The 27,491-nt window shown below is 45.5% G+C and overlaps 1 protein-coding gene across 1 annotated transcript in view; it reads right to left on the reverse strand.

Annotated features, from left to right (window-relative positions):
- The window catches only part of LOC116756087 (stimulated by retinoic acid gene 6 protein-like), a 55,147-nt gene that overhangs the window by 19,195 nt on the left and 8,461 nt on the right, over window positions 1–27,491 (reverse strand). Inside the window, exons 2-7 of the mRNA XM_032636335.1 lie at window positions 27,041–27,169; window positions 10,465–10,540; window positions 8,557–8,657; window positions 5,723–5,853; window positions 1,819–1,939; window positions 185–230 (exon numbers count right to left, since the gene is read on the reverse strand). Of these exons, the coding sequence (XP_032492226.1) occupies window positions 185–230; window positions 1,819–1,939; window positions 5,723–5,853; window positions 8,557–8,657; window positions 10,465–10,540; window positions 27,041–27,060 (495 nt within the window). The 5' untranslated portion in view covers window positions 27,061–27,169. The remainder of the gene's footprint in view (window positions 1–184; window positions 231–1,818; window positions 1,940–5,722; window positions 5,854–8,556; window positions 8,658–10,464; window positions 10,541–27,040; window positions 27,170–27,491) is intronic.

Genomic DNA, 27,491 nt, shown 5'->3' on the forward strand with positions numbered 1-27,491 from the left:
GTGAATGACACCTGATGAACACAAGATGCTCTACAAATGGAAGCATCATGAATGGCTCCAACTCCCCTTTTGTCCACACGAGGAAGCTGAGGCCCAGAGTGGCAAAGGCTTGTCCCAGGTCACACAGCGAGTTGGCCATGGTGATAGGACTGAATACCCTAAACATAGCTCAGCAGGGACTCACCTGCCCATGGGGACACTGTGTGATGTGAAGGGTGGTGACAGCAAACCTGCAGGACAGAAACCAGGGTTGGGGTCCTGGGGTCCTTCCCAGCACAGCCCCTGTGAAAACAGCTCAGATACCACCTGCCTGGAGTTACCCCCCCTCCGAATCCTTCTTGGGAGGACTGGTTCCCAGTACATCCCACCCACATCAGGCATACAGCTTGTGCCTAGGTACATGCACACTGAATTCATTTAACACATCTTCACTGAGGACATAATCCTGGGATCCACAACGGCAGAGCAGGAAGACACTGAGAGGTCTCCTACTTCCTCCCCTCATCACTCAGGTGGGGAAACTGAAGCCCAGAGAGGGGAAGGGATTTCTCCAGAGTCATACCCAGAGCCAGGACCAAGACCCAGGTGTCCTGACTCTGGGACCGAGGCTCTTTCTGACGGGACATGCCCTGTCTGTAAACACTGCCCTGAGCAATAAGCCTCAACGTTTTCTCCCGGCTGGACACACATTCCTGGTCATACTCCCAAGGTGCCCAAGGTGCCCAAGCTGCTAAGTGGTTCTGACCACCCTCTCCTCTCCTGCTCAGAAAGTCTGGCAGAGGCTGTTAAGATGATATTATTCCACGTCTAACCCTGAATACCCTCTCTTCTAATTTTTAAAAAGCAAGTCACAAACTCTGTAATTGTAGCCATTGGGGTATCATTTGCTTGTGAGCCCCCTGCACTGGTTCACACACTGGGCCTGGGACCCCTGCCCCACAGAAAATGCTGTAGTGGGGAAGCCGACCCAGTAAGGGGGATGCAGGCAATGAGATGAGTTTCAGGGCTGGAGAGTAGAAGTGTTCATGGGATTATTCAGCCAGAAAACATTCCCCAGGGCCAGCTCTGTGCCAGTCCGGTGTCAGCGCTGAGGACACAGCGCTCAAGAGGAGGGTCAGAAAGGTCCCACACCTGAGGGCTCTGATCCACGAAGGATGAGCATGTATCTGTCACTGGGCCAAGTCGGGGAAGACGATCCACACAGGGAATAGCAATATGTAGACAAAGAGGCCAGAACACATGTTCCAGGAGGGTCTGTCCTGTCCTCCAGTGTTCTCCCTGGCTCACAGCGGGATGTCTGCTGAATGAATAAGTGGACGGAGCAAGGAGTATAGGAGTCTTGCGTGACCGGAGGTGTGTGCTAGAGACTGTCAGGCATGGAGAGATGGGGAGAGGCCAGACTGCGACAGCACTGAACGCCCAGCTGAGGCACCTGCACTTTCTCCTGGGCTCCCAGGGAAGCAGCGACAGCAAGGAGAAGCAGAACCCAAACGGGACTCCTGCTTCTAACCACGGGACTCATGGCACTTGACAGAAACGAATTTTTCTACAACCCTGACTTCTGGGAATATTCTAATCGTGGGTGGCCTCCCGTGGAGCAGACGGAATGCAGGCCTGACCTTCTGAAGCCTCAAGTGCAGTTTCCAAGGAAGGGCTTCGGTGGGCCTTGGACCAGTCACTCCGCCCACCCGCCCTGGGGCTCGGTTCTGGGCAAGGTGCCCTCCAAAGAGAGCTCTCAGGTCACCTCCAGCTCCTTGTCCAGAGTCCAGCCATGGCCAAAGGAACTGCAGGAGGCCAGGCAGGCAGAGTCCATCTTACCAGATCAGAGAGTAGCTGAACCCCAGGATGGAGCTGACCAGCCGGAACTCCGACGAGAGGCAAGCAAAGAAGGGGAAGTGGGACAGGCCGACTTCGATGCCTCCGATCAGAAGCACAAAGGCTGGGAGAGACAGGGCCAGAGATGACGTGAGTTCCTCTTTTCACAGGCTCAGGGGAGACCCAGGGCAGTTATGGGGTTTCGTGTGACTTGCAGTCACAGACCTCAGGACTTAAGGAGGTGAGTGGACAAGCCCCAGATTAGTACAAGGAGGAATGCAGGGATGTCTTTCATGCATTCATGCAACGGGCCCTTCCTGGTACCTCTTCCATGCCAGGCACTGGGCTAACTATTGAGATGAAGAAGACTTTGTCCCTGCCCTTGATTAGCTCACAGCATGATGGGCAGAAACATACCACAAAAATGAACAAACAAAAATCACTGAGAGTAAAGCACCATAAAGGGTACCATAGCAACACAGACAGCAGTGACGTACTGTGTTCTAAAACCCCTTGTGCACTTCATCCATAAGGCAATAATAATATTAATGCTGCCACTGACTAGCTCTGAGATGGTCTAACAGGATCCAGTAAAATGTAATTGGGCAAGGTGACCTTTCCTAAGTGTCTACTTTGAACTGGGTTGTGGGTCAGGCACCAAGGACATAGGGGGAATGAACAAAGTTCTTGCTCTGAGATGCTTACAGTCCAAAAGGGAAGACAGGAAGGAAAGTAAACGATGTGATATGTACGGTAATAGAGGCATATTCAACCTGCTGTGTGGACAAGAAGAGGAAGTCATGGACCTCACCTGGGGTCTGGGTATCAGAGAAGGCATCCTGGAGGTGGTGACATTTAGCAAGGCCATGAAATATAAGTGGGAGTTTGTAGGATGGAGAGAAGGAGGGAAAGAAGGACATTTCTCACTCAAAGGAGGGGAGATGGTTGGTGGAGGTGGTCAGTATTTGTGTAAATGTGAATAGTGGGGGACTGGCAGCTAAGGACCATATAAAAGGAATAATTGCTGTGAGGTTAGAAGCTGCAACAGCATAATTTTTTAATTTATCTGAATTTCCCCAACCATGAAAGCAGACAGAGCAGTGAAGATGGCAAAACCAAAATCAAACATCTACAATAAATCTAAGTGACAGGACTCATTTGATATCAACATCTGATTAAGGGGAAGCAGAGGAAAGACAATAGGATCTTTGAAATCCCAAGCACAGAAGAACCCAAAATTGCCAGCAGATATTCGCAGGACATTGAAGCTGAAATAACAGCTGAAACTGGGCACAGGGCTGAAGGCCTTGATTCACAGGTGAGAATCAGCAGACCTTAGTAAGGTGTTAGTAGGTCTGAGGATGCTGGAGCCATCAGGGCCCATGAGCTCATTATACTAAATATCCAAGTCCCCTCCCAGCACAAGCCCCACGTGAAAGAGAAACTGCTGGCAGCGAGAATCCAAAATGAGAAGGTAAGAACATTAGGAACTGGGTAGTAGTGGGTCCAGACAAAAGTGGAAGGAAGAAGCCAACTCAGAAAACATGAGGTTGTCATGAGGGTACATATATATAATCATTCTGTAAAAACAGAAGAGGAGGGGCTTCCCTGGTGGCGCAGTGGTTGAGAGTCCGCCTGCCGATGCAGGGGACACGGGTTCGTGACCCGGTCTGGGAAGATCCCACGTGCCACGGAGCGGCTGGGCCCGTGAGCCATGGCCGCTGAGCCTGCGCGTCCGGAGCCTGTGCTCCACGACGGGAGAGGCCACAACAGTGAGAGGCCCACGTACCGCAAAAAACAAAACAAAACAAAACAAAACAAAACAAAAAAAACAGAAGAGGAACCCTTGAGCCATGAAGCAAGAAACAATATTCTGGTCCAGCCAGATGCTCAACATCAATTAGTCTTCACGGAAACGCAAATCAAGACAACAATCAGGTACTACTTCACACCTACTAAGATGGCTATAATTTTTTTTTAAAAAAATGAAAATAACAAGTGTTGGCTAGGATGTGGAGAAATTGGAACGTTCACATATTGCAGGTCAATGGAACACAATGGACAGTCCAGAAATAGACCCATACATACACATGTGCAGACAACTGATTTTCAACAAAGGTGCAAGGGCAATGCAGTGGGTAAAGGACAGGTGTTTGTAATGACAACAGTGCTGGAACAAATGGATAGCCAAAGGCAAAAAAAAAAAAGAGGAATTCAATCCACACCTCACACTATATATTCAAAAAAATTAACTCAGAATGTACCATAGACCTAAATGCGAAACACTGTGAGACTCTAAAACTTCTAGAAAACACAAAGAAGAAAATCTAAGTGACCTTAGCTTAGGCAAATATTTCTTATATGGCATCATATGCATGATCCATAAAAGAAAATATGAAAAAATTAGATTTCATCAAAATTTAAAATGTCAGCGCTTCAAAAGAAACTGTTGGTAGAATAAAAATACAAGCAACAGACTGGGGAAAAGTATTTGCAATTTATACATCTGATAAAGGACTTATATACAGAGTATATAAAGAACTCTCAAAACTCAATAAGAAGAAAACGAAAAATCCCCAATATTTTAAAATAGGCAAATAATTTGAACAAACGCTTTACCAAAGAAGGTACAGTGATAGCAGATAAGCACATGAAAATATGCTCAACAACAACAGTCATTACAAAACTGCAAACTGAAACCACAGTGAGATACCACAACATGCCTCTTAGAATGGCTAAAATTAAAAAGACTGACCATGTGTTGTCAAGGACACAGAGAAACTTAACTCTCATACACTGAAGGTGGTAATCTACAATCAAACGGAACCATCATTTTGGAAAACAGTCTGACAGTTTCTTTAAAAGTATAATCTACTACATGATCTTAATAATCCAGACATTCCATTCAAAGGTGTTTACTCAAGAAAAATGGAAACATACAAAGACTTATAATGCTTACAGCAGCCTTATTTGTAACAGCCAAAAACTGAAAATAAATCAAATGTCTATCAGTAGGTGAATGGATAAACAAACTGTGGTCTCTCCATACGGTAGAACACTATTCAGAAATGAAAAAGGAATGATTTCTGATACAGTCTAAACATATATGAATCTTAAAACAACTATGCTGTGTGAAAGAAAACAGACCCCCTCCCCCCCCAAAAAAACCCCGATTGCATTCTGTATGATTCCATTTGCATAACTGCCTGGGGATGGGGGTGGTGACTGGATGGGGTGGGAAGGAGAGAGTACAAAGGGGAAAAAGTTAACTTCTGGGGTTCATTATCATGATTGTGGTGATGATTTCATAGATGTAAACATTTGCCAAAGCTTAACTTGTACACTTCTAAGAGATGTATCATTTTGGTTTTAATTTGCATTAAAAACTCCTAAAAACTAAGGAGATGTTGTAGGCATTTGCTCATATAGGCTTGGAACCCAGGAGAGAGAACCAACCTGAACCGGAGATGTTTGGGGGTCATTGGATTAGGGATGGTTGAACCTGCAGGGAGAGCACAGGGCACAGGGAACAAAGAGGCCTCAGATCAATGGCCAGAGAAGTAAACACTGTTCCCTGAGGAAGCGTCTGAGGGCTTACTGGTATCAAGAAGGCAGTCACGGCTATGACTCAGGAGAGATTTCTAGGGTTGGTGACAGTGAACCTATTTTCTGAGACTTTGTTCTACTATGTCTAAAACACCTTTGAATCTAACTGGGAGAAAACTGCCACAAAAACGCTTGAGACTTTGTGGGCTTGGCATTGACCTTGGGCAAGTAACAAGCTAAGAAGAACACTGACAGTTCAACAAAGTTTATCCCCTGATCCCAGAGAACCCCTGCCATGCAGTCTCCAAGAGCAAGAATTTCCACGGCAAAACTCCCAGCAGGTATGAGGCAGCGCACGTACCTTGGGCCCATTGTGGGACTTGCAGGGGCTGGTAGCCTTCCGAGAATAAGAACATGACCTTATTGGCTGTAGCCCCAAAGGCTACTCCATAGGACCATCGGTTACGAAAAGTGCCCACGAAGTCCAGAGGTCTGTGAATAAGAGAAACAGCTCGTGAGGCCAGAAGTGGCTCCTTCCCACAGTTCATTTCTAAAGTATCAACCCCACTCTGGGGAGGGACTATTGAGTAGTAAACTATTTATTTCAACTGACATATCCTGAGGCCCTCTGTGCCAATGTGGGGACTACGCATAGATTCAGGGTACCAAAGTGAGGAAGACAAAATCCTTGCCCTGGAGAAGCTCCAAGTCTGGGGAACATAAGCAAGGACACCAGCAGTCGTGACAACAAGCAAAATGGGATGAATTTCATCTATGAGAGACACAAGCAGTATGACTTGAGAAACCAAAACAAAGAGTACGTGCCAGACAGGTCGGGGGAACCTGCCCTGCACCTGGCCATGGTCTACGAGAGTCCTCCTTTCCAATATCCCTGGGAAGGTTTGGGTATCACTGGCTATGCTAGTTGCATGTGATCACATCTCCTGGCCACAGCTGATTGGACTATGGGTGGTCAGATGGTCACGGGACTTTGGATGGGCCAATCACCGTGCCTGGCCTTGTATTTTGGATTTGTGATTCTGAGGACAGGAGCCAGTCAGCTGTTAAAATTCTGTTCTGGAAAGTCATGCCAAACTGAGTCTTGCCGACGTTTGGGGGAAGCAGAGATCGTTAAGTCCGATGATAAAGTCAGATGGCAGAGAGGAAAATGGCAAAATGGTGCTGAAGGGACCCCAGTGACACAAAGAGGCAAAAGTAGAATCCGTCTCCCAGAGACGCCCATCTCAAGAGCTCTAGTTCCCATGAGGCCAACCTTGCCAGCTTCTGTGAGATCTCTGTAACTTTATAAAAAGTCCTTTCTTTTCCTTTTATGCAAACAAGCTTGAGTGGATATCTGTTTCCTCTAACCAAAAGAGCTTTGTCTACATGAGAGAAAGCAATTGCATTTGAGACAAAGAGAAAAGGCTTTCCCCACTGGAGTGCCGTTTGAAGCGGGCTTAATGAAAACTCAAGGTGGCAGGAAGGGAAGGGTACTGCAGGTACCTGCAGGTGGGGACTTGGGAGTCAGGATCTGGACCCCACCTTCCTGTTCCATTCGGCTGGCTCGTCTTCATCTTCAAGGCACAACTCAGGGAGCACCCCTCTCAGAAACCTCCCTGACAACCCACTCCCAATCAGGCACACCTACTTGCTGCCTTGCTTGGGTCCCCTCAGCGCTAAGTTCATGTCCATGCTTTTCTTATCACTTGTTTAGTGAACCATAAACTCCTCTGGAGTGGGACCTAGCACAGGGCTTTGAAAAGAGTAGCTGCTCACTGCACGTTCGTGGACACGCACTTTGTTGAACTGATTTGAATTCTAGTCAATCCCACCTGTAGTAAGTAAGCGCTATGTGGGACTCAGTCTCCCTATCTTTAAAACAGAGATGATACCCCTGCTCTGCTCATATCACAGAGACACTGGGGATGGCAAATGAAGACCTGCTTTATAAACTGTGGAATGTCATGCACATGCGAAGGATTATTAATGGGTGAAGACGGTGAGCTAAAACTACTCAGGAAAGCAGGGCTTTTCATAAGAAAGTGGCCAGAGAGCAAGAAAACTGTGCCATTATTAATTGAATTCAAAGCAGTTTAACATGATCCATATAGCAGTCTTACTTAAAAAGTCCTACACCAGGCCCTACATGCCAAATGCCCAGGGCAAAGTCTGAAGATCTTCTTTATCCACCAGCCTCAGTCTCTCTCTGTAACTCAGCCAATGTGGCTTAGACCTGGCAGTTTGGGAGGGGCTGACTGCTCTAATGGGTGGTAACCAGAATGTTTGCTACTCTGGGCTGGTATATGGTACATGGACATCGTTGTTGGATTTCTCTCACCGCAATGGTCAGATCACCCTTAGACTCCATCCTGACACCCTGGCTTCCTCTCCCTTCTCCAGAGCCCAAGGCTGAGACCTAAGTGTGTTCACATCCTTGAGTCTTCTCAGGTTATGACACTGGGAGAATCAGAGCCAAAAGCGACCAGAGCTGGGTTAAAGCCCTTGTCACTCGGTAGCTCTGTGGCCTTGGGCAAGTGACTCAACTTCTCTGAGCCTGAGCTAGCTCATCCATTACATGAGGATAACAACCTCCACCACGCTGGGGTCCATCCTAGTAGCGTAGGCAAAGCAGATGGTTCAGTGCCTGGGCCAGAGTCAGTATGCAAGAAATGCTAATTGCATCATCATCATTAGTAGTAATTAGAGGGTGATGAGGCAGAGAGATGAACAATTAGAACTCAAGGAAAAATGTGAGGAGGGGAGCAGAGATTCAGAATGGCAGAGTCGGAAAGGCCCTGAAAGCTCCCTGGTCCAGCGGGCTCTCCTGGGACATGTCTCATGCCTCCATCCCAACAAGGAGGCTTGCTGCCACCGGTGACAGGGAACTCTCTCCCCGCTGCTTCTTGGGGTAGCCATGGTGCTGAGTGTGGGAAGGCCTTTCCCATACTGAGCTGAGCCTCTTCGAGTTGTTTGAAGCACTTCTGGGCAGCCCTGGGTGCTGACGGTGCAGTAGCTTGGAAGCCAATTCTGAACTCTCTGGGCCTTGGGTGGATTGGGGCAGGGAGGGGCAGGGCTGTCCACGGCGGGGTAGAGGTGGGTGGGGAGGTAACTGGTGGTTAGCCTAGTCTCACAAATGGTGTTGGTCCCAAACACAGAGTACCCCAAGCTGTAGTGATGGACCTTGGCTCGACTCACATGATCATTCTGAAGTGGTTCCCCAGGAGGTAAGAGGCGTCATCTCTCTGTCTATGGTGCTCTCGTCTTTGGAGAAGGGACAAGACCAAAATGATGAAAAGCTATAGAAAGAGAAGATGAGTCTGTCAGAGGGAACATTCATCCTCAACCCCTCGGTGCCCTCGCTGAAGGAGAGTGTGTGGGTGAGCCAAGCACTCAGAATGTCTAGGACTCAAACTCCACACTTGGAGAGCTGGCTGCATGCACCGTTGAGCTTCCAGAATGTTTTGTACTGAGCTTTCCTTTGTGTTGCTCTGAACACACATGGGTTCAAATACAGTCTCTCCCACATACTGGCTGGGAGGGAGACTTAACTTCTCTGAACCTCAGTGGCCTCACCCGTAAAAAATGGGTAATAACTTTCAGGTTGCAAGTCCTTCTTTGCTTTTTATTCCTGTGGATTCAGTCATATTCTCCTATACTTGATGCCCCTTTCCTCCCTTTACTAGAAAATTCCTGAGAATTATCTACACTTGCTGTCTCCATTTCCTCACCTCTCACTTGCTCTTCGACCCCCTAACATGGCTTCTACTCCCATACTCCACGGAAGCAGTTCTGGCCAAAGTCACTCATTACCACCTTGTTGCTCAATCCAAATGTAAACATTAAGCCCAAATCTGCCTGACCTCACAGCAGCATTCAGTGTTGACCTCTTCCTCCTCTTAGAAATACTCTCTTCCCTATGCTTCTATCAGCCACATGTTTCTGGTTTTCTTCCAGCAATTCTCAGTCTCCTTTGCTGGATCATTCTTTACCCAACCACCAGATGTGAAGCTCCTCATGGTTCAGTCCAAGGACCACTCATCTTACTCCCTCATCCTCTCTTCCTCGGTGATCCCAAGGACCACTCATCTTACTCCCTCATCCTCTCTTCCTCGGTGATCCCATCCATGTCCACACTTTCAATGGCCACCAAATACACAGAAGACTCACAAACTTGAATCTCCAGCCCAGCTGTGGTCCAGAATCATATGTTCAACTACATAGTTGGCATTTCTTTTTGATGTGTTGAACGCTTCTCAAATTCAGTATGTCTTAAATGGAACTCTTGGTTTTCCTCCCTGCCCTGTTCCTTCATCCACAACAAACTTGGATGCCCTCTAATTTTCTTTAACAAGTGAATGGCAGATACCACCATGCTTCCAGCTGTGCAAATTACAAACCCAAGAGTCATCCTCAACCTCTCCCTCTCCCTCATCTCTCTATCCAACCCATTACCAGGTTCTACTGCTTTTACCCCTTGAACATCTGGAGGTGACCACCATCATCTAGGATGATGTAAAATCACCTCACCTGGACCCCTGCAACCATCTCCTAACTGGCCTTCCTGTCTCCTCTCTTAACTGCCTCCAACCTGATCCCCACTTGCAAACAGAGTGATCATTTCAACACATAAATCTGATTACACCATCCTTGGGCCAGAAACACTCCACTACTTCCCATTGTATTTAGAACAAAGACAAAACTCCTTCATACACGGCCTGGCCCTGCCCACCTCCCCAGACACCTCCACCTCCAATTCCCCACTCCAGCCACACCAGCCTTCTCAGCTCCTCACACTCTCCATGCTCCCGCCCGCCACAGAGCCTTTGCACGTGCTCTCCCCTCTGCCTGAAACGTTCTTCATTACGTCTTCCAACAGACCTCAGCTCCAGCACTGCTTCCTCAGAAAAGCCTTTTTTGACTCCCCTAAAAGTCAGTGCCCCTGACTCTTGGGACCTTCGAAGCCTTCTTCTGCCTGTGTTTTTAGCGCATAATGTAAGAGAGCAAGTCTCTGCTGACCTATTCAGATCCCTTTGGGAGACTGTGTATGGGAGCACCCCAGCTCCCCTTCTCTTCCCTCATCCACCCTCCCCTGCCTTCACTTACTGATGGGATGAGGGAGTAATGGAGGAAGAGCTCCATGTCCACCGAGCTGGCACAAGTGCCATTTAGCTGCCTGGTCCTGAAAAACAACCGAAACACACGTTCACATCGTCAGTCACTGCTGCAGTCATTGACCCTTCAGCCTTGAGCATCACTGTCAGGAATTTGGCTTGTAGCCCACTGAGATCATCTGATCTTTTTTAACTTCCGTTTCTGAGTCAGTGCCACTCACCTGTGATGTGTCTTCCCTAAGTGGATTATCTTCTTTCATATCTCTTTCTCCAGCTTAATTATCTATACAACTGCCCCACTGACTGGATCTAACTCCTTCTTTTCTTGATGACATAGTCATGGACAGATTCAGGTTCCTTGGCACCCAAAGCTTATATTATTTGGATGTCCTTTTCAAATAAAACTACAAAAATATCTCACCTTTTCATATTTTAAGGAAAACATATCACCATGTAAACACTTAACCAAGGTGCCTCCCACCCTCCTAGAGCCTTGGTAGGGTCCTGTGCAAGTGAGGGCCCCTGAGACTTAAGCTTCAGTAACTTCACAGGAAACCAGCCTTTGGACGTGGTTTTTCGTAGCCAGAGGTCAAGAAGCATCTGCTCACTCTGATTCACTGCTGGGCTATTGGGGCAGGACAGTGGTCATCTGGATGACAGACTGTGGACTCTGTCCTCTCCAGACCTCAGAGTCTGCAGGACAAGGCTGCTGGGGTCTCGTGTGTGAAACACATGAGAGCAGTTTCCTGGTCTCTCTTTGAAAGGGACCTGCTCCCTTCTGGGCTCCCGCCACACTTCGCTATCGCTGCTCTGACTTGCACTGCACCACCTCAGCAAACGCTCACCCTCCAGATCCTTGCTCACTCTGTGCCTCACTCCTGCAGCATCCATCTGGCCATCCCTCGGGCTTCCTTCCCGGTCAGCTCCCACTTTTCCCAGAAGTCTCAGGGAAGAGCATTCCTCTGGGAATCCATGAGCATGGCATACTTCCCTGAAAGTTTTTAAAATTCCAGTACTCCACGGTGATGTCTAAACATAGGAATAAGACAACTTAGAAGTGGTGGGGGGAGATGAGGGTGACTCATGCTGTCGGAAATGTGATAGAACTATAAAATTTAGAATTCTGTTTTCAGGAAAGTAAACTGAGCACATACATCAGTCTCCTCGTTCTACAAAAACCCTCAAAATAGCAGAAAAGTTCTTTTTTAAGAAAGAAAAAAAATAGCCATATTTGAAAACAAGGAGGGAATCTATCAGGGACACAGAATCTACTAGAAGATGCTGAATGATGGAGAGCAGTTAGGACTAGATCAAAGAGAAAAAGCATCAGCCAGCACGGCTACAGGCTGTGACCACAGGAAAGTGCTCTACACTTACATGCAAGAGGCTGATGCAGGCGGGGGTTGCTGACAGACCACAGAATGATGAGTTGGGGTCTCACAGAGACCCAAGAGTCCTCCCACCCTGCTGACCGACCAGAGGCAATGGGGTTAACCTCTCTGGGAGTAGTATACATGGGTCACAGAGAGAAAGGCAGTGCTCCAGATCACAGGTGGCACCTGGGAAGGACCGGGTGCTTTGGATGCAGATCAGCTGCTGAGGTACCCCACCGAGCGGTACATCCTACCTCCATCCTGCTGCGCTGAAAGCACGCCTTAGTACTAGCTGTGGCAGCAGCTGCCACCCACCCCCAAACAAATATCCCAGTGGAAGCTCCAGCACAAAGACAAGCACCCAACCCGGAAACACCAAACGTGAGGAAAGATTACACCACCAAAGGGAGCCAAACATTCAACAGATAGAGGAGCCCTAAGGAAATGAAGTTAATACAGAACCTCTCTGAGATAAGGAGTAGAGGAAATTCTCTACAAGAAGAATGAACCTGGGAGGAAGCAGAAGGGTGCAAAAAGCCACAGAAAGTAATTAGCAAAACTTCCCATTACTCCTGAGCACAGGACTTTAAATATAGACACATATATACATACATTTTTAGAAACACAAAGACTCAGAAAGACCTTCATTGAAAGAAATATTGGAGGAAATTCTCAAGTAAATCTAGGAGGAAGGGGAAGAATTTAAGAGGAATAACAAACAGAGAAATTAGGAAAATGTATTGTTAAATATCTAGGTAATTATTGTGAAATAAAATGTTTGAAATGCCAATTTGGAGTTGAAATATCAGATGATACCCCACATGGAAGAAGGGAGAGGTGGGTAGGAATAGGTGTAGATACAAAGGGAAGTGAAATGATGACCAAGTTCTTGTCATGTTTAGAAAGATGACGTAGAAACATGCTTTCTCTTTCTGGGCTTTATAAGTAAAATATAATTCTAAGTAGGTATGTTAAAAATCCACAGTTAGCTACTAGAAGGATATAAACAGAAAGTAAATCAATGTATTAAGAAGTGTATATGAAGGAATGAAAATTCAATCACTCCAGCAAACACAGGAAGAGAAAAAAATGAAATAAAGACTAGAAACACCACAAGAACAAAACTGTCCAAAGAATATTAAGCCACCAACAAAGAAGAAATAAAAATATTCAATACATTTTTAGAACTTCAACTAGTAATAAAAGGAGAAATTAAGATGAAATGCTGTCTTATCTATTAAAGTGGGAGTTATTAACAATACCACCCAGCAGGGGTCCCCAAGCCCCAGGCATGGACCCGTGCTGGTCCACAGCCTGTTACAAACCCCGGGCCGCACAGCAGGTGAGCAGCGGGTGAGCGGGCAAAGCTTCATCTGCCGCTCCACATCGCTCCCCATTGCTCGCATTACCGCCTGAACCATCCCCCGCCTCCCCCCCGCCCCCCCCCCCCGCCCCCACCGCGCCTTCCCGCCCCCCACCCCCCCACCCCCCCGCCACCGCCCCGCTTCCGTGGAAAAACTGTCTTCCATGAAACCGGTTCCTGGTGCCAAAAAAGGTTGGGGACCGCTGCTACCCAGCATTAGCGAAGGTTAAGACAAGTTGGTATTCATTTGCTGGTAATCAGAAGTGTAAGGAGGTATAACCATTCTGAGGATTAACTTTGCAATATACACCAAGAACCTTTAAATACAGCAATTCCATTTCTAGGAATTCTACTTCTAAAAAATATACACTACGGAAATAATCAGAGAGGTGCCTGAATTCAGGTACTAGAATGCTAAGATTCTCAACTCTTCCTGCCTCCCTCCCTCCCTCATATGTGTGTATAACATTTTAAATGCAATATATGTTCATCGTAAAACATTCAAAATACTTACAAATGTATAAAGTAGTAACTAAAAGCCCTTTCTCCTTCCATAATTATGTGTGTTTATAACCTGTAGTTTCAAGCAAAAATGGGATCGGACTAAACTTGATTTCTTCATTCAATCAATAAAGGAAATGGAATTCATTTAATAATGAAAGGCAATTTCTAATGTTAGGATATACAGACCCACAGAACTCTTTCATCAGGGTGACCCTGCCTACACAGATTCACTGCTGAGCCGGTCTTTTGCTTGGAGGGCAGAGCTGAGAGTCAGTCTGGCAGCAGCTAGAAACAGGTGAGCTCAGGGACAGTAGAGAGTGTAGCTCTCTAAATAAGGGGTCCATAGCTATGCTTTCACTCCAGCAGTGAATAGATGAAGCAGGCACTGGAGTCAATCCAAGTTAGAAGGCCACTGAGAGCCCCTTCTTGGTCTCTGAGACTCATACTGCTTTCTAGTGGGTCCAGGGCTTGAGGGGCAGATCTGTCGAGGGGTAAACAGCTTTTGCAGGGCAGCAGCCAAACAGCACCCCCAAGTGTAGAAAATCTGATTTCCACTGATGATAGCTTGGAACTGTGTTTATGATACACTGTTAAGTGAAAAAAAAAATTATAAAACAATATGATCCCAAGTTGTGAAGAGTGGTCATCTCTGGGTTGTAAGATTTGCATTCATTCTACTTTTTTTAATGATTTTCTTGAATTTCCCAAGGGTAGTACACAGATGCATTGCTTGATAGCTGCTTAGAACAGTGCTTGACACAAAATAGACAGTAATAAACACATGTTGAATGAATGAATGGCTTGCTTTTGTAAACAGGGAAAAGACTGGACTTTATGCCAAAGCAATAAAACACCATCTGAAGGGAAGTTGCCCAGGAATCAGCATAAAGTGAAAACATGCAAGATTTGTTCTGTGATAGGGTATAAATTACAAATCTTTCATTATTTAAAAAATATTGAAAATAAAAAGCTATGAGGGTAAAACAAGCAAGGACACACAGCTGGTGCATCTAGAGCAAGGGTCGTCTGCGTTCCCAACTCCTTTCTCCAACACCCCACGCTGATTGCCTGATGGCCTTGGTGGGGTGTCTCTGTGCTCCCGCAGTCCTGATTCCTTTGGTCCTAACATTATCACTCTATAGTCACAAGTTAGGGCTTCCCTGGTGGCGCAGTGGTTAAGAATTCACCTGCCAATGCAGGGGACACGGGTTTGAGCCCTGGTCCGGGAAGATCCCACATGCCGTGGAGCAACTAAGCCCGTGCGCCACAACTACTGAGCCTGCGCTCCAGAGCCCGCGTGCCACAGCTCCTGAAACCCAGGCTCCTAGAACCCGTGCTCTGCAACAAGAGAAACCACCGCAATGAAGAGTAGCCCCCGCTCACTGCAACCAGAGAAAGCCTGCGCACAGCAACGAAGACCCAACTTAGCCAAAAATAAATAAAATAAATAAATTATAGTCATAAGTTAAACATATGATAATAGATTTATTGATTAATGTCACTTTATTGTGTGTCACTATGTCCTAGGAATCCTGCTATTTTATATTACCTTATTTAATCTTTACAAGAATCTTGTGAGGTAGATTGTATTACCTCCTTTTCATAATGAGGAACTGAAGCAAGGAGAGGTTACCTAACTTGCCCAGGGGGAGGTGAGGCTGGGAGCCAGGCACCCCTGCATGTCACCATCCTCCCAGCCCCCGCTGCTGGCTCACGTGGCCCCTTGGAGCTCCCAGCATTCGCTGACCTTCCAGGCTATGGCTGACTCATCTCTGATCCCAAGTCCAGCCCAGCACCTGGCACAGACAGGATAAGGGCATGTCTGTTAAATTCCATGGGAACTTCCCTCAGGAAGCTGAGGCCCAGAGAGGGCCAGTGGGCAGAAAACATCACGAAGCCCAGGACTACTTCAGGTCCAGCTCAAGTGGCTCAGTGAGCGGGACCCTGACCTGGCTCCCACTTCTGAGTGCAGAGAAGGGTTGGGAAGGAGGGAGAGGTATGTGCAGTGTGTGTGTGTGTGTGTGTGTGTGTGTGTGTGTGTGTGTGTGTGCGCGCACATGCCCGCCCATGTGATGCCTCCAGCAATGCAGTAGCCTGTGTGCTGGGGTGTCTGACTCTGGGCCAGCCCTGGCCCGCCTTTGTGAATCCCATCAATCCTCTAACACACAGCCTCCCCACGGTCTTACCTTGGGGTCGGAGGTAGATGTAATAGTGTGCTCAGGCTGGCTTATACGGGCTTGGGACTGTCACATTATCAGGAATTTTGCAAGCCGGTTGTTAAACAACCACCATTGGTAAAAATTAAATTATATAAATGTATAATTAAATAAGTTATTTAAAAGGAAGTTAGTAAAGCCTCAAAACCCATCACTTCCTAATTATTTTGCTACGTTTTGCTATGATTTATTCTCTAGAGGTTATTTACATCTGTTACATCTGCACCATGAAAACTCTGTGTTATGGTCTGTGCCACTACCGTGCCTCTCTTCACATCTCCATGTCAGCAACATCATGTTGTTAGCTTGAAATTAGCCATGCTGAGAGAATTTATACCAGGGAAATGGGTGGACACTACAAATCAGGCTTTGATTTACTGTTCTGCAGACTGTCTAGAAAGTGACAGAGAAAATGTTAACAGGGCAGATTAAATTTAAACATATGTTGTAGGCATTACATTGTGAATGGCAAAAGAAAAAAGAAAAAAAAGAGGAAATATTCTTCTAGAATTTAAAACTCTTATCCCATTCATCCAAAAAATAGTTTCTGGCAACTGACATTGACAAATGAGTGAAGTTCTGACTTATATATACCTTGTCTCCATTGTTTCACATTTGTGTTACTCATTAATGTCAATAAAAATATCAACCAACATTCATGTCGAAAATAACCTCACGTGTCAATGGCAGGTTGGCTACAGACACAAGAATTTGGCAAAAATCAATGAAAGCATTCTTTGAGATTTAATTGGCTCTGTGCAATCTGCAAGAAAGATCATTGTATATTTTATTATTTGTAAATTTCGTGTGATAATCTATTCTAACAGTACAATTTATATTAAACTTATGTACGTATATGCATACTTTTTTCAGGGAGCCAGTTTCTACGCATTTCCTGGCACACCACTGGGCACATGGGACACTGGTTCTGGGAGTGGTCAGGAATAATGAGGATGGCTGAGTTTGGAGACCTATGTCAATATAAACTATGCTTTAGGAGAAAGACAAGTTTAGTAGAGAGAACACAGGAGCGGGCCAGTGCCCCACCCTACCCTCTTCTCCCAAAGCTCTGCAAAATGAGGGGGTTGGACCAGATCAGTGTTTTTAAGTGTTTTGACTACAAGTCAAATATACATTATAGCCATGACCCAGTTCGGACACATGTGTGCAAAACAAATGTTCATAAAACAATACCATTAATATGATCTCTGGTAACTTTAATTCAATTCAATTCTATTCATTTCGTTCTTTTCCATCCCATTTTGTAAAATGCTGGCCGTAAACACGAAATTAGTTGTACAACCCGCTAATGGGTGTCAACCAGCTGTTTAGAAAAAAAAGACTTGACTATGAGGTGACTGCTAGGGTAGGGGCTGTGCACCCCTGAAGGCCTCTGACTCCTGACACCTTCAGCAAGTATTGGTCTTTGCACTGCAGGGTTCCCGAATACCAGGCCTTGTTCTGATGGATAGACAGCAGGTAAGGTCATTTGCAAACTCTTTAGCTCAGGCCCTATCACTTGTCTGGAACTGTTGCACCAGCCTCTTTGTTCATCCCCCTGAGCCGGAGTCACCTGGAAAGGACACTCCACCCTCCCCCAGACTTAGACTGCGGTGCTCTCTGGTGCTCATCAAGTCTGCTTCCTGATACAGGTGCATTTTTCATGCTTAATCTCTCACTTTCAGACTGGGCTCTTCATAAGCAAGAAACATGCTTCATTCCACTTTGAACTCCGACCATCCCCCACCCCGCCCCATCCCCAGCTTCTGACTAGGGACAAGGTACATAACAAATCCAAGCAACTGCTGAATGAATGAGTGAAGAGGGGAGAAGGAAGGGGAGGAAGGTGGGCGGGAGAGAGGGAAACATCTGTGTACTCTGCGTGCTGGGCAAGCACACGGCTGAGAGGCACCCTGTCCACACCCGTGATGTGAGACACTCCGGTCCACCCTTGGCCACGGACTCACAGACTCCTTCCTGGTCACTCAAAGGCTCTGGAACCCAAGGCCATGGGTGGTTTGAATGCCCCAAGGACCTGCCTCCAGCCCCCCACACACGGGCAGTCACGAAGCCTCATCTGGGCACCTCCAGTGGTGGGAATCCTCCAAGTCGCCCCTTCCATCTCACTGAGTAAGGGGGCCCAGAGGGAAAAGTGCTGGACCTGGGAGTGAGCCCCACTCCAGCAATCATTAGCTGTGTGCCCGTAGAGGGGCCCTGCCCCTCTCTGGGCCTTATTCTTCTCATCCTGAAAATGGATCTAATACTCCTTTACAAGCTGCTGTGAGGATTAGATACAATGAGAGTCCAGTGCTCAGTCAGTATTGAACTTTCCCATCCATTCCCTGCTTTTGGACCAAAGAAAAGGATTTTCTTTCATTGGGTTGAAAGGGGACTTTCACTGGCTGCTTCTACCTCCTCAGATGCCAGACCCCATCTGCTCCTCTGTCCCTGGAGCATCTGGGGTCAGCCGTCTCCAGACTGAGCGCCTTCCCAGCCCCAACCCAGTGCATGTCATGGGTAGCTGGCCTGGCATCCCTGGCCTCCTGTTAGGTGAGGGTGTATCCGGGACTCCCCTGCCCTGGGCCCCTGACCACACAGTGGACTGAAGTCCTTCACCTGGTTAACCAGTAGCCAGAGCGCTGCACATACCTGGCCCTGTGACCAGTGTCCTGCTCCACACTGCAGGCAGGGGGGCCCAGAGCACCCTTGCCCAGATTGGCCCTGCTGTCCTCCAGAGCCACCAGCTTCCTCTAAGGCTCTCACATGAAGGTGACTGGCCACGAAAAACCATTTCGAGGCCACCCAGCTCTGCTGCTAAGTGCTGTGGCTCCTTAGGCTCAGGGGGCCCCGTGGTCTCAGTTTGGTCACTTGCAAATTGAGAAGGTTGGACTGCTTGGGACTCAGCCCACAGTCACAGCAGCCAGCCCACTGTATGGAAAAGTCTTTTCATGCGTCTGTGTCCCCCACTGGATGGGGAGATACTAGGGGGCAGGGACCTTCCTCATTCTTCTCATGTGCACAGCTCCTGGCCCAACATGTGGCAACAGCAGGTGCCCACTAACGTTTCCTAAATGGATGGATGGAAAGCTAATGATTCTCAAGGGCCTACTGTGCACCAAGCTATACCTTAAGGGTTATGCTTTTATTAACTAATTTCAGCTTCACAACAGGCCTGTGAGAGGTACTATCATCACCCCATTTCACAGATGAGAAAACTGAGGCTCCAGAAGATGAGGAAACTCATCCAAGCTCACCCAGCCAGTGAGCAGTGGAGCCAGGACTTGAACCCTGGCAACGTAGATGACCACGTAAGTAACTGATAGCTGTCATCCTCCATGACTCTTCAGTGAGTTTTTCTGTTCCTACGGCCAGGGCAGTGTGAGTTCTTTCGGTACAAAGACATGAGAATTGCAGGGGCTTGTGAAGATTTGAGAGTGGATGTGTGTGCAGGTCATTGGTGTACGCACAGCTTTAAGAATGGTGTGGGGGAAAGCAAACTCCCTCTCAAGATGAAATCCATGAGGAAATGATAGGCTGTCTGAGGAGGGGGAGTGGGCAGGGGTGTCCAGGGGACTGCCCACGTGTTGACAATTGTTGGAGCTGGGTGATGGGAATAGGGCGTTCTTTATATTATTCTCTCTCCTCTTGTATAAATATGTACACATCCATAATAAAAAGTTTAAATTTTTAAAATAAAGTCCACGACTATCACAAAACCCACACAGGCTGCCACCTTGCTGACGGTCCCTTCTGTTTTCCTCCCAGCTCCTCCATCCCCCTAGGCTTGCCTCTGACAGCCTTCCCAGAAAGTTCCATGTGTCTTTCTGTGCTTCTCTCTCTTATTGCCTATTGGTTTGTCCCTGTCTGTCACTTTCAGTGACTCTCTCCAGGGGAAGTTCCATAATGAAACACACATTGATACCCCTTTTTGATTCCATTTTTTCCCCAGGGCCTCTGTCTTCTCTGTGTGTCCAAATCTGTTTTCTGCTTCTTTGCCTTGACTACTCCCATCCATTTGGACCTTGCTTTACAGGTAGGAATTCTCGGCTCTGGTTGGTAACCTCACAGTGTGTATAGGTGGGTTTTCATGCCCACGTGGGTCCTCAGATCTGCCCAGAGGAAAAGCCTGGGATTTGGAGTCAGAGACCTTGCGACCTGGGGTGCATCATTTCTCCTCCTGAAGCCTTGGTTGCTTCATCTGTAGAATGGGTGTGACCTACTTCCCTAGATCATTAGAGAATGGGTATGAATGGTGCTCTGTTAACTGGGAAGCACCATGCTTGCTGGTTCTCAGGCCTGCTTCCACCTTCCCTACAACTCCCTCCCACAGACGCTATTCCACGAGGTGGGAGCGGAGGATTCCAAGCAGCAGCTCGGCCCCCAGCAGACCCTGGGGCCCCTCCCGGGGGAGGGGGGGCGGACACTGGCGTCACCGAGAGACACAGGAGCCACAGTACCAAAGAGCTGGACACCCTGGCTGGGTGCCTTGGCTCCACCACCACCTGGTTAACTGACTCAGAGAGACAGAATCAGCTCAGTCAAGTTGGGAACAGAGCTCTCCCCCAGGGCAGAGGGCCTGCGAGATCTCCCCCTGTTCTGAGCAGGGCACTGCGGGAAATAACAGTGCTTTACAGTTTAAAAAGCACTCTCATCCCACGGTCTCACTGGATCATCAGAGAGCACAGGTCAGAGGGAGCCTGTCACTTGTCCACAGTGGGACTCAAATACAAGTGCTAATTTTTTTTTTTTTTATTGCACCACTCGGCATGTGGGATCTCAGTTCCCGGACCAGGGATCCAACCCGCACCCCCTGCATTGGAAGGGTGGAGTCTTAATCACTGGACCACCAGGGAAGTTCCCACGGGTGCTAATTTTAAGATGAGATATTGATTGACCTTTTGTGTCTGGCCTGTCTTTATTCCATCTTCTCCCAGGGCCTCTCTGTTTTCTCTTCTGTGTGTCCAGATCTCTGTTTATTTTCCTTTGCCTTGACCTTGCCCATTCATTTTGAGCTTACTGTACTGAGAGGAATGGTCTGCACCTGGTAGGTACCCTCCTTTCTGAGGGAGTGTATGGGAATGTTTTCAAGCCTATCTGACAACTTCAGACAGAGTTACCATGCAAAAAATTGGTGACTGAAGAAGACAAAAGCTCATTTTCTGCTCCCTACCATTCTTAACTGTCCAGTAAAGCAACATTCATTTTCATTTATTTTCACTTAGTAAAATAATAATAGCTATCGTTCATTGAAGGTTTATCACATGCTGGACATTGGGCTATGTACGGTCTTTACAGTTATTATCTCAGTCCTTTTACAACCTATGCAGCATGGACTATTATTCCAACTTCAAGGATAAAGCTTTAGAGAGGTGAAGTAAACGCAGATCTTCTCAATTACAAAGCCCTTTTACCTCTACTTTCAGAAGATCCTACCAAACTAAGAGAGGAGTTGGAAAGACCAGTGACAATTCACAACCCCACTCAAAGAGACCTAGATTGGCTGTTAAGGGGTATTCTTCCCACGCATGATTATACCGTAGTTAGCAGACAAGCCAGGCGGGCCCCTGGGAAAAAAAAACCCTCACAGAGGAATCAGACAGCCAGAATCTCTCCCAGGCCCTCCTGCAAATGACTTGGAAATGGTTCAATAGAGGCTGATATTCAGAGGCTGACAGAGCAATTGTAGAGGCTTTCCCCCCTAAGGTGAATTGGTCCAAGGTTGAATATGCACTCAGAAATAAGGCCTTTGTTTAAAACACCTTAGACAGGCTTTTTCAGTCTATTAAACCCTGAAGCTCTCTAATGTAGAAATCTTTTGATCTCCATCTCAGTAGGAAATCACCCTTATACAAAGCAGCAAGTTTAGCTGGATGGGTGGGTCAGTCTCTTGATATTCAGGTTACAACCCAATTCTCTGAAATAGAAAACAATTGTCTTTGTCTTGCAAATCTCTACAAAACCAGAAATGTGGCTCTAGAAACAATTCAAAGTCCACCCAGCCTTATCAATCCCCAAATCTCCCCTTTTCATCTTAAAATGCTTGTAGATATTGGGATTTCAGAACACGGTTTCGTGCCCCGGTCTGGGAGGATCCCACATGCCGCGGGGCGGCTGGGCCCGTGGGCCATGGCCGCTGAGCCTGCGCGTCCGGAGCCTGTGCTCCGCCGCGGGAGAGGCCACAGCAGTGAGAGGCCCGCGTACTGCAAAAAAAAAAAAAAAAAAAAAATAGCTACCAAAATCTTTTTGGTAACTTGAAATCTTAAAGTTTTGCTAAGCTAAGTTAAATAATGACTGACTCTTCTTATTACAGAGAAACTAAAGATATTTTGGTTTATTAGTAAATGTGTTTTGTGCCACATTGAAAGATTGTACTATGAAAAAGTGTATGCTTCAAAATTATGAAATGTATTCATAAATTTGCCAGTCTACAGAATTCTGGTGTAACAGTTCACAACTGCTCACTTCTTAGTTTTCACTAGAAGTTAAGGTTGCTAAGGGTTAAGAATTCTAATTAATATATGTAATTAAAGCTACAAGAAATAATATGGGAAACAACTCTATATGCAAGAAAAGTAAGATATATTTTTACCTAAGAAAAGATATGATGTATGGAGACGCATTTCTGTTGAAGGAAATGAAAGTGATTTTGTCCTAAAGTAAAGCTGGTTATTTCAGAATGGGAAGGTGGAAAATAAAGGATAAACTAAATGTATATAGAAAGTTGAAGGGGGAGAGAAAGAGAATTTTACGTTGTATAATCAAGCTGGCTGAAATTGAATTGTTATTATAAGGGTATTTAAAATAAGCCTTAATATCGATAGTGTACTTATATAAAACTGGAACTTGATTTTCTTTCATCTGTTAAAAGGACAAAGTTCTACTGGACTATTGGTCTTCTCCTGATAAGAAGCTGTGAAAGGTTTTTCTTTACCTCTTAAGTAATCTGCCTAGAAAGCAAAGATTTGGTGTTTTATCAAAATAATTTCCTGTGCTTCATGTTGTCTTAATCAGGTCTTTGATTATTTAAGAGAACTGAATCATCTCAGTATTAAAAGAGATAAATTTTGCTCACAACTGTGTAACAATCTCTATTTGCCTTTCAAATCTTTAATTGTCACTTTGGTTAAATAGACAATTATGTATTATTTCATAGTGTGATTCTTAGTCAAGTGTCCAAACTTTTTGATATTTTTGACAAACTTTGCCAAATCAAACTCTAACTAAAGTCTTTTTGACATGGAAGTAATTTGGGGATTTTCCAGAGGGCCCCTGGAACATCCCAAAAGATTTCTTCTCCTTAATGACAGAGAGATAGAGGCTTATTGATATGTTAAATTATATGGGAAGCACTGTCAAGTAAGACATAATACTAAGCCTCCTTTAAGTTGTATTTGTATAGGTATTAAGCATTCCAGAAATTGTATGAAATTCCTAAAATTCTGATATGTCTGGTATAATGTTAATCAGTCATAATTCTAGTAATTACCTTAATAATAACTAGAATGTTGCCTGTTACAGAGATAACCAAATTTCTTTGTCAATCGCATTGTAATGAACTCTAATCAGATCTTTAACCATGGCCACTTTTAAGTCTTTGCCATTTACAGAAGTCACTGTTTTACTCTGATGCTTTTGCAGAAGTGTTTGCAAGTGTGCTTCATCTTCAAGGAGATTCATGGAAAGGACTCTGGCAAGCACAGATTTCTGATAACTTAAAGATCATAAAACTGAACTGAGTAAGAATCTCCAGAACTGATGAAAAAACTGGATTTAAGCAGAACAAGAATTAATAACAGACTGAACGGACTGATGATGATGATTATAATTTTATGACTTTTTGTCTGAAACGTTGGTTCCTTAATGTTTTGTTTTTCCAGATTAAGTTCTTTAATATTAAGGAAACTTTTTCTCTTAAGCTACCTATGACTTAGAGCAATTTGATAAAGTGTACCTTTGTGAATAAGGATGAAACAATTACTTTTTCTCCCTACCTGATCCCTTCAGAATTTGGAAGCTTAGTGAATGTTCTTTATGAAAAAATATTTATTTGCATAAGTTAATAAGAATCTATTCTTCTTGTAACAGGGCACAACTGGAAACATTTGTTATATTATCAAAGCTTTGGTTGGAATGTCAGATTTGAGAAGATTCATAGAATCAGATATGACAAGACAGTTTTAAATAATTAAGGCTGAGTTTATAGAGTCAATAAATTCCCTTGGAAAAACAGCCTGGTACCTTGCTTTCAGGGTTCCTGACAGTCTTACCAGGTTAGTAAGGAAAGTCCCTTCCTGGCAGGTACAGGATACTTGGGGGACCTCAAGAAGAGAGGAATCAACTCAAATCTATAAGCATTAAGGCAAAGTCTGATGGAAAGTCTTTGGCTTGGCTTCCTGACCTCTAGATGCTTTTTTTTTTTTTTTCCCTCTAGATGCTTTTAAAAGTTCAATCTGGGGCTTCCCTGGTGGCACAGTGGTTGAGAGTCCGCCTGCCAATGCAGGGGACACGGGTTCGTGCCCTGGTCCGGGAAGATCCCACATGCCGCGGAGCGGCTGGGCCCATGAGCCATGGCCGCTGGGCCTGCATATCCGGAGCCTGTGCTCCGCAATGGGAGAGGCCACAACAGTGAGAGGCCCGTGTACCACAAAAACAAACAAACAAACAAACAGTTCAATCTGATATTCCTTATGAAAAGCCAGCAAAGAATATTTAAAAGACCCTACATGGTCAATTGCTATTCTTGCTGCGCTTGCACAAATAATCGGGACAAGTTTATTGAAACTAGACCTATTTTGTGAACAAATTAGTCTTCATTTGGCTATCTTTGATAGAAATAAGGGTGATTTTAGAAAAATTATGTTTCAGTAGAAACTATAATACACACTTGTAGATAAGATTCTAGTTCTGTTAATTGTCTCTGAGGTTTTGTTCTCTACCCATAAACTGGACTGGATCCTGAATTCTAGTTTCCTCAAATATCTGGCTACAAATCTCCAAACTAATGTTTCCAATTTTCTCCCACCTTTTTGACTTGGAACCACTAAAAACAAAAGCTGCCCTTTTCCCTGAAACCCTGCAAACTGAATGTGAATGGCTTGATATACACTTCAGAGAAATCACCATAACAGCTCATATTTAGACATCGCTTGTGCCTGTTGCTTTGTGGGCCACTCAGAAAGTGTAACTGAACACCTGATGACATCATCAGAGACACTCAAACTGCAAAAGATGGTTCAACCCTAACACAGAGAAAATCTTCTTGACTGGCTGCCTCCTGGGCTCAGAAAGTGGTTTAGAGTCTTCTCCAACCATTAAGCTTTGGTTTTCTTCCGTTTCCATAGAAATGCCTCTTAATAAATACCTGACCACTGGCACTATCTAGGCCTAACTCTGGGAGCACACCTGCAAGACCACCTCCTGAAATGAGACACAACTGTTTAACTAAGCTGACCTATTCTCACTACTGAGACAGGTTCAATGAGATATGGAGCAATTTGTCAACTCAGCTTCTGGACTGTGAAACTTGTTTGAAGTTTCAAAGGTGGGATGAAGGGGGGAAGAATTTGTCACCCCAAGATATGCCTCTTCAGCATAAGGATTATTTTAACATGGTTATTTTTAAGAAACTGCAGACATAGGGGAAGCTCTAAAAATGGAGCTTTTGTAGGAGACATTTACATGTATGGGGGAAATCTCGTTTGTAAGGCTGTCTTCCTCACTGTACCAGGAATGGTAGATAAGGTAGACAAGGTAAGATGACCTTATCTCTAGAAACTCTTATCAATGTAGAAAACAATTATTTAAATCTGCATAATGACCTTACCCTTGTTTACTGTGCTTTTCCTGATAACCTCCTATAACTAACTCCTCAACCCCAACATTTTCTTTTGCCTTTAGCTGAAGATGGTATTTAGGGTGACAGCTTCAGCCATTTGGGGGAGTTACTCTATTTTCCTGGGTATCTCCCATGTATACAGGAGGCATACATATTATTAAATTTGTTTGTTTTTCTCCTGTTAATCTTTTTATTACAGGGGTGTCTCAGTCAAGAACCTAGAAGGGTTCTTTCCCTAGAAGGGAAAATTATTTTTCCATCCCCACAATAACATCCTTTGACAATCTAAACACAGAACACTATGACACCAGAAAGTGATGGCTCTAATTTTTGTTCTATTTTTGAGCAGCCTTTTTAGTTCTGGGATCATTTAAAATGAAGTGTTTAAGTTTATATGTTTGAGTGAGAATGCTTCTAGATGGGACTGTACAGCTCTCAAAGTCCTTTCACACTCTTTTCTCAGATGATCTTCACAAAGCTGTGGGTTAGGTAGGACAGGGGTTATTACACCTGATTAATAGATGAGGAAACCAAGGCTTTAAGATCTGCTAGAAACTACAGAGCCAGGACTCAAGCCCAGGTCTGCTAACACCGTATCTGCACTCTTCGCTCTCCACTCTGTGGCTCTAAACTGAAGATGAACAGAAATCTATCCACCGACCCATCGTGCCAGCTGCCTACAAATTAGGTAAATCATGCCCTCCTCCTGGTTCCATGAATCACCAGAGCAAAGAAGACAGTTGCCAGGTTTCACAAAAAACTAAAAATAGAACTGCCATGTGACCCAGCAATTCCACTCCTGGGTATACATCAGAAAATAACAAAAACACTTATTTGAAAAGATACATGCACCCTAATGTTCATAGCAGCACTATTCATAATAGCTAAGATACGGAAGCAACCTAAGTGCCCGTCAACAGATGAATGGATAAAGAAGATGTGGAACATATGTACAATAGAATACTATTCAGCCATAAAAAGAACATTTTGCCATTTGCAACAACATGGATGGATTTGGAGGGTATTCATTTAAAAACTGTGAATCATTGTACACCTGTAACTAATACTGTACCTCAACTATACATCAATTAAAATTTTTTTAATTAAAAAAAAGGGGGAACTCCCTGGCGGTACAGTGGTTAGGACTCAGTGCTCTCACTGGCAGGGGCCCAGGTTCAATCCCTGGTCAGGGCATGGCCAAAAAAAAAAGAATACAGTTGCCAGGAACATACAGTTGTCCAGCATGACTTGTCTCAAGCCTGTCCCTGATAACTCACCTTGCGTTTGAGGAAAGCATCTTGGTAGAAAAGCACTGCCTGCAGCTCTGGTGAGCAATCTGCTTCTCTGGACTGTTCTTTGGGCTTCTCTTGCCTCTTGGTGATGACTGCTTCTGATATTCTGACGTTCTGCCCAGAACCCAAAAATAAAACCTCAGCGAAAGGCAAACATCCAGTCAAATATTTACCAGAGTAATGACAGCAAGTGGGTGGCCTCCTTCCTTGTTTGGGAACACTACTGGCTATTCTTCTGCTCTACCGCCCTTCCCATGCTTTCTCCTGCAAAAGCAGGAATTGCCCTCCTAGTTCCTCTCTCCAAGACTCTTGCTGCCTCTCAGTGGCTGTGGGCACTGGCTCCTTGAGCTACTGGAGCTTTGCCCAGGAGTTGAGGCCTCTTCGGCTAGCTGTAAGAATTATTACAGGCAATAAAGTAGGACTCTGCCTCAAGGCA

Source organism: Phocoena sinus, chromosome 6, assembly GCF_008692025.1.
Source record: "Phocoena sinus isolate mPhoSin1 chromosome 6, mPhoSin1.pri, whole genome shotgun sequence".
NCBI classification, from domain to species: domain Eukaryota; kingdom Metazoa; phylum Chordata; class Mammalia; order Artiodactyla; family Phocoenidae; genus Phocoena; species Phocoena sinus.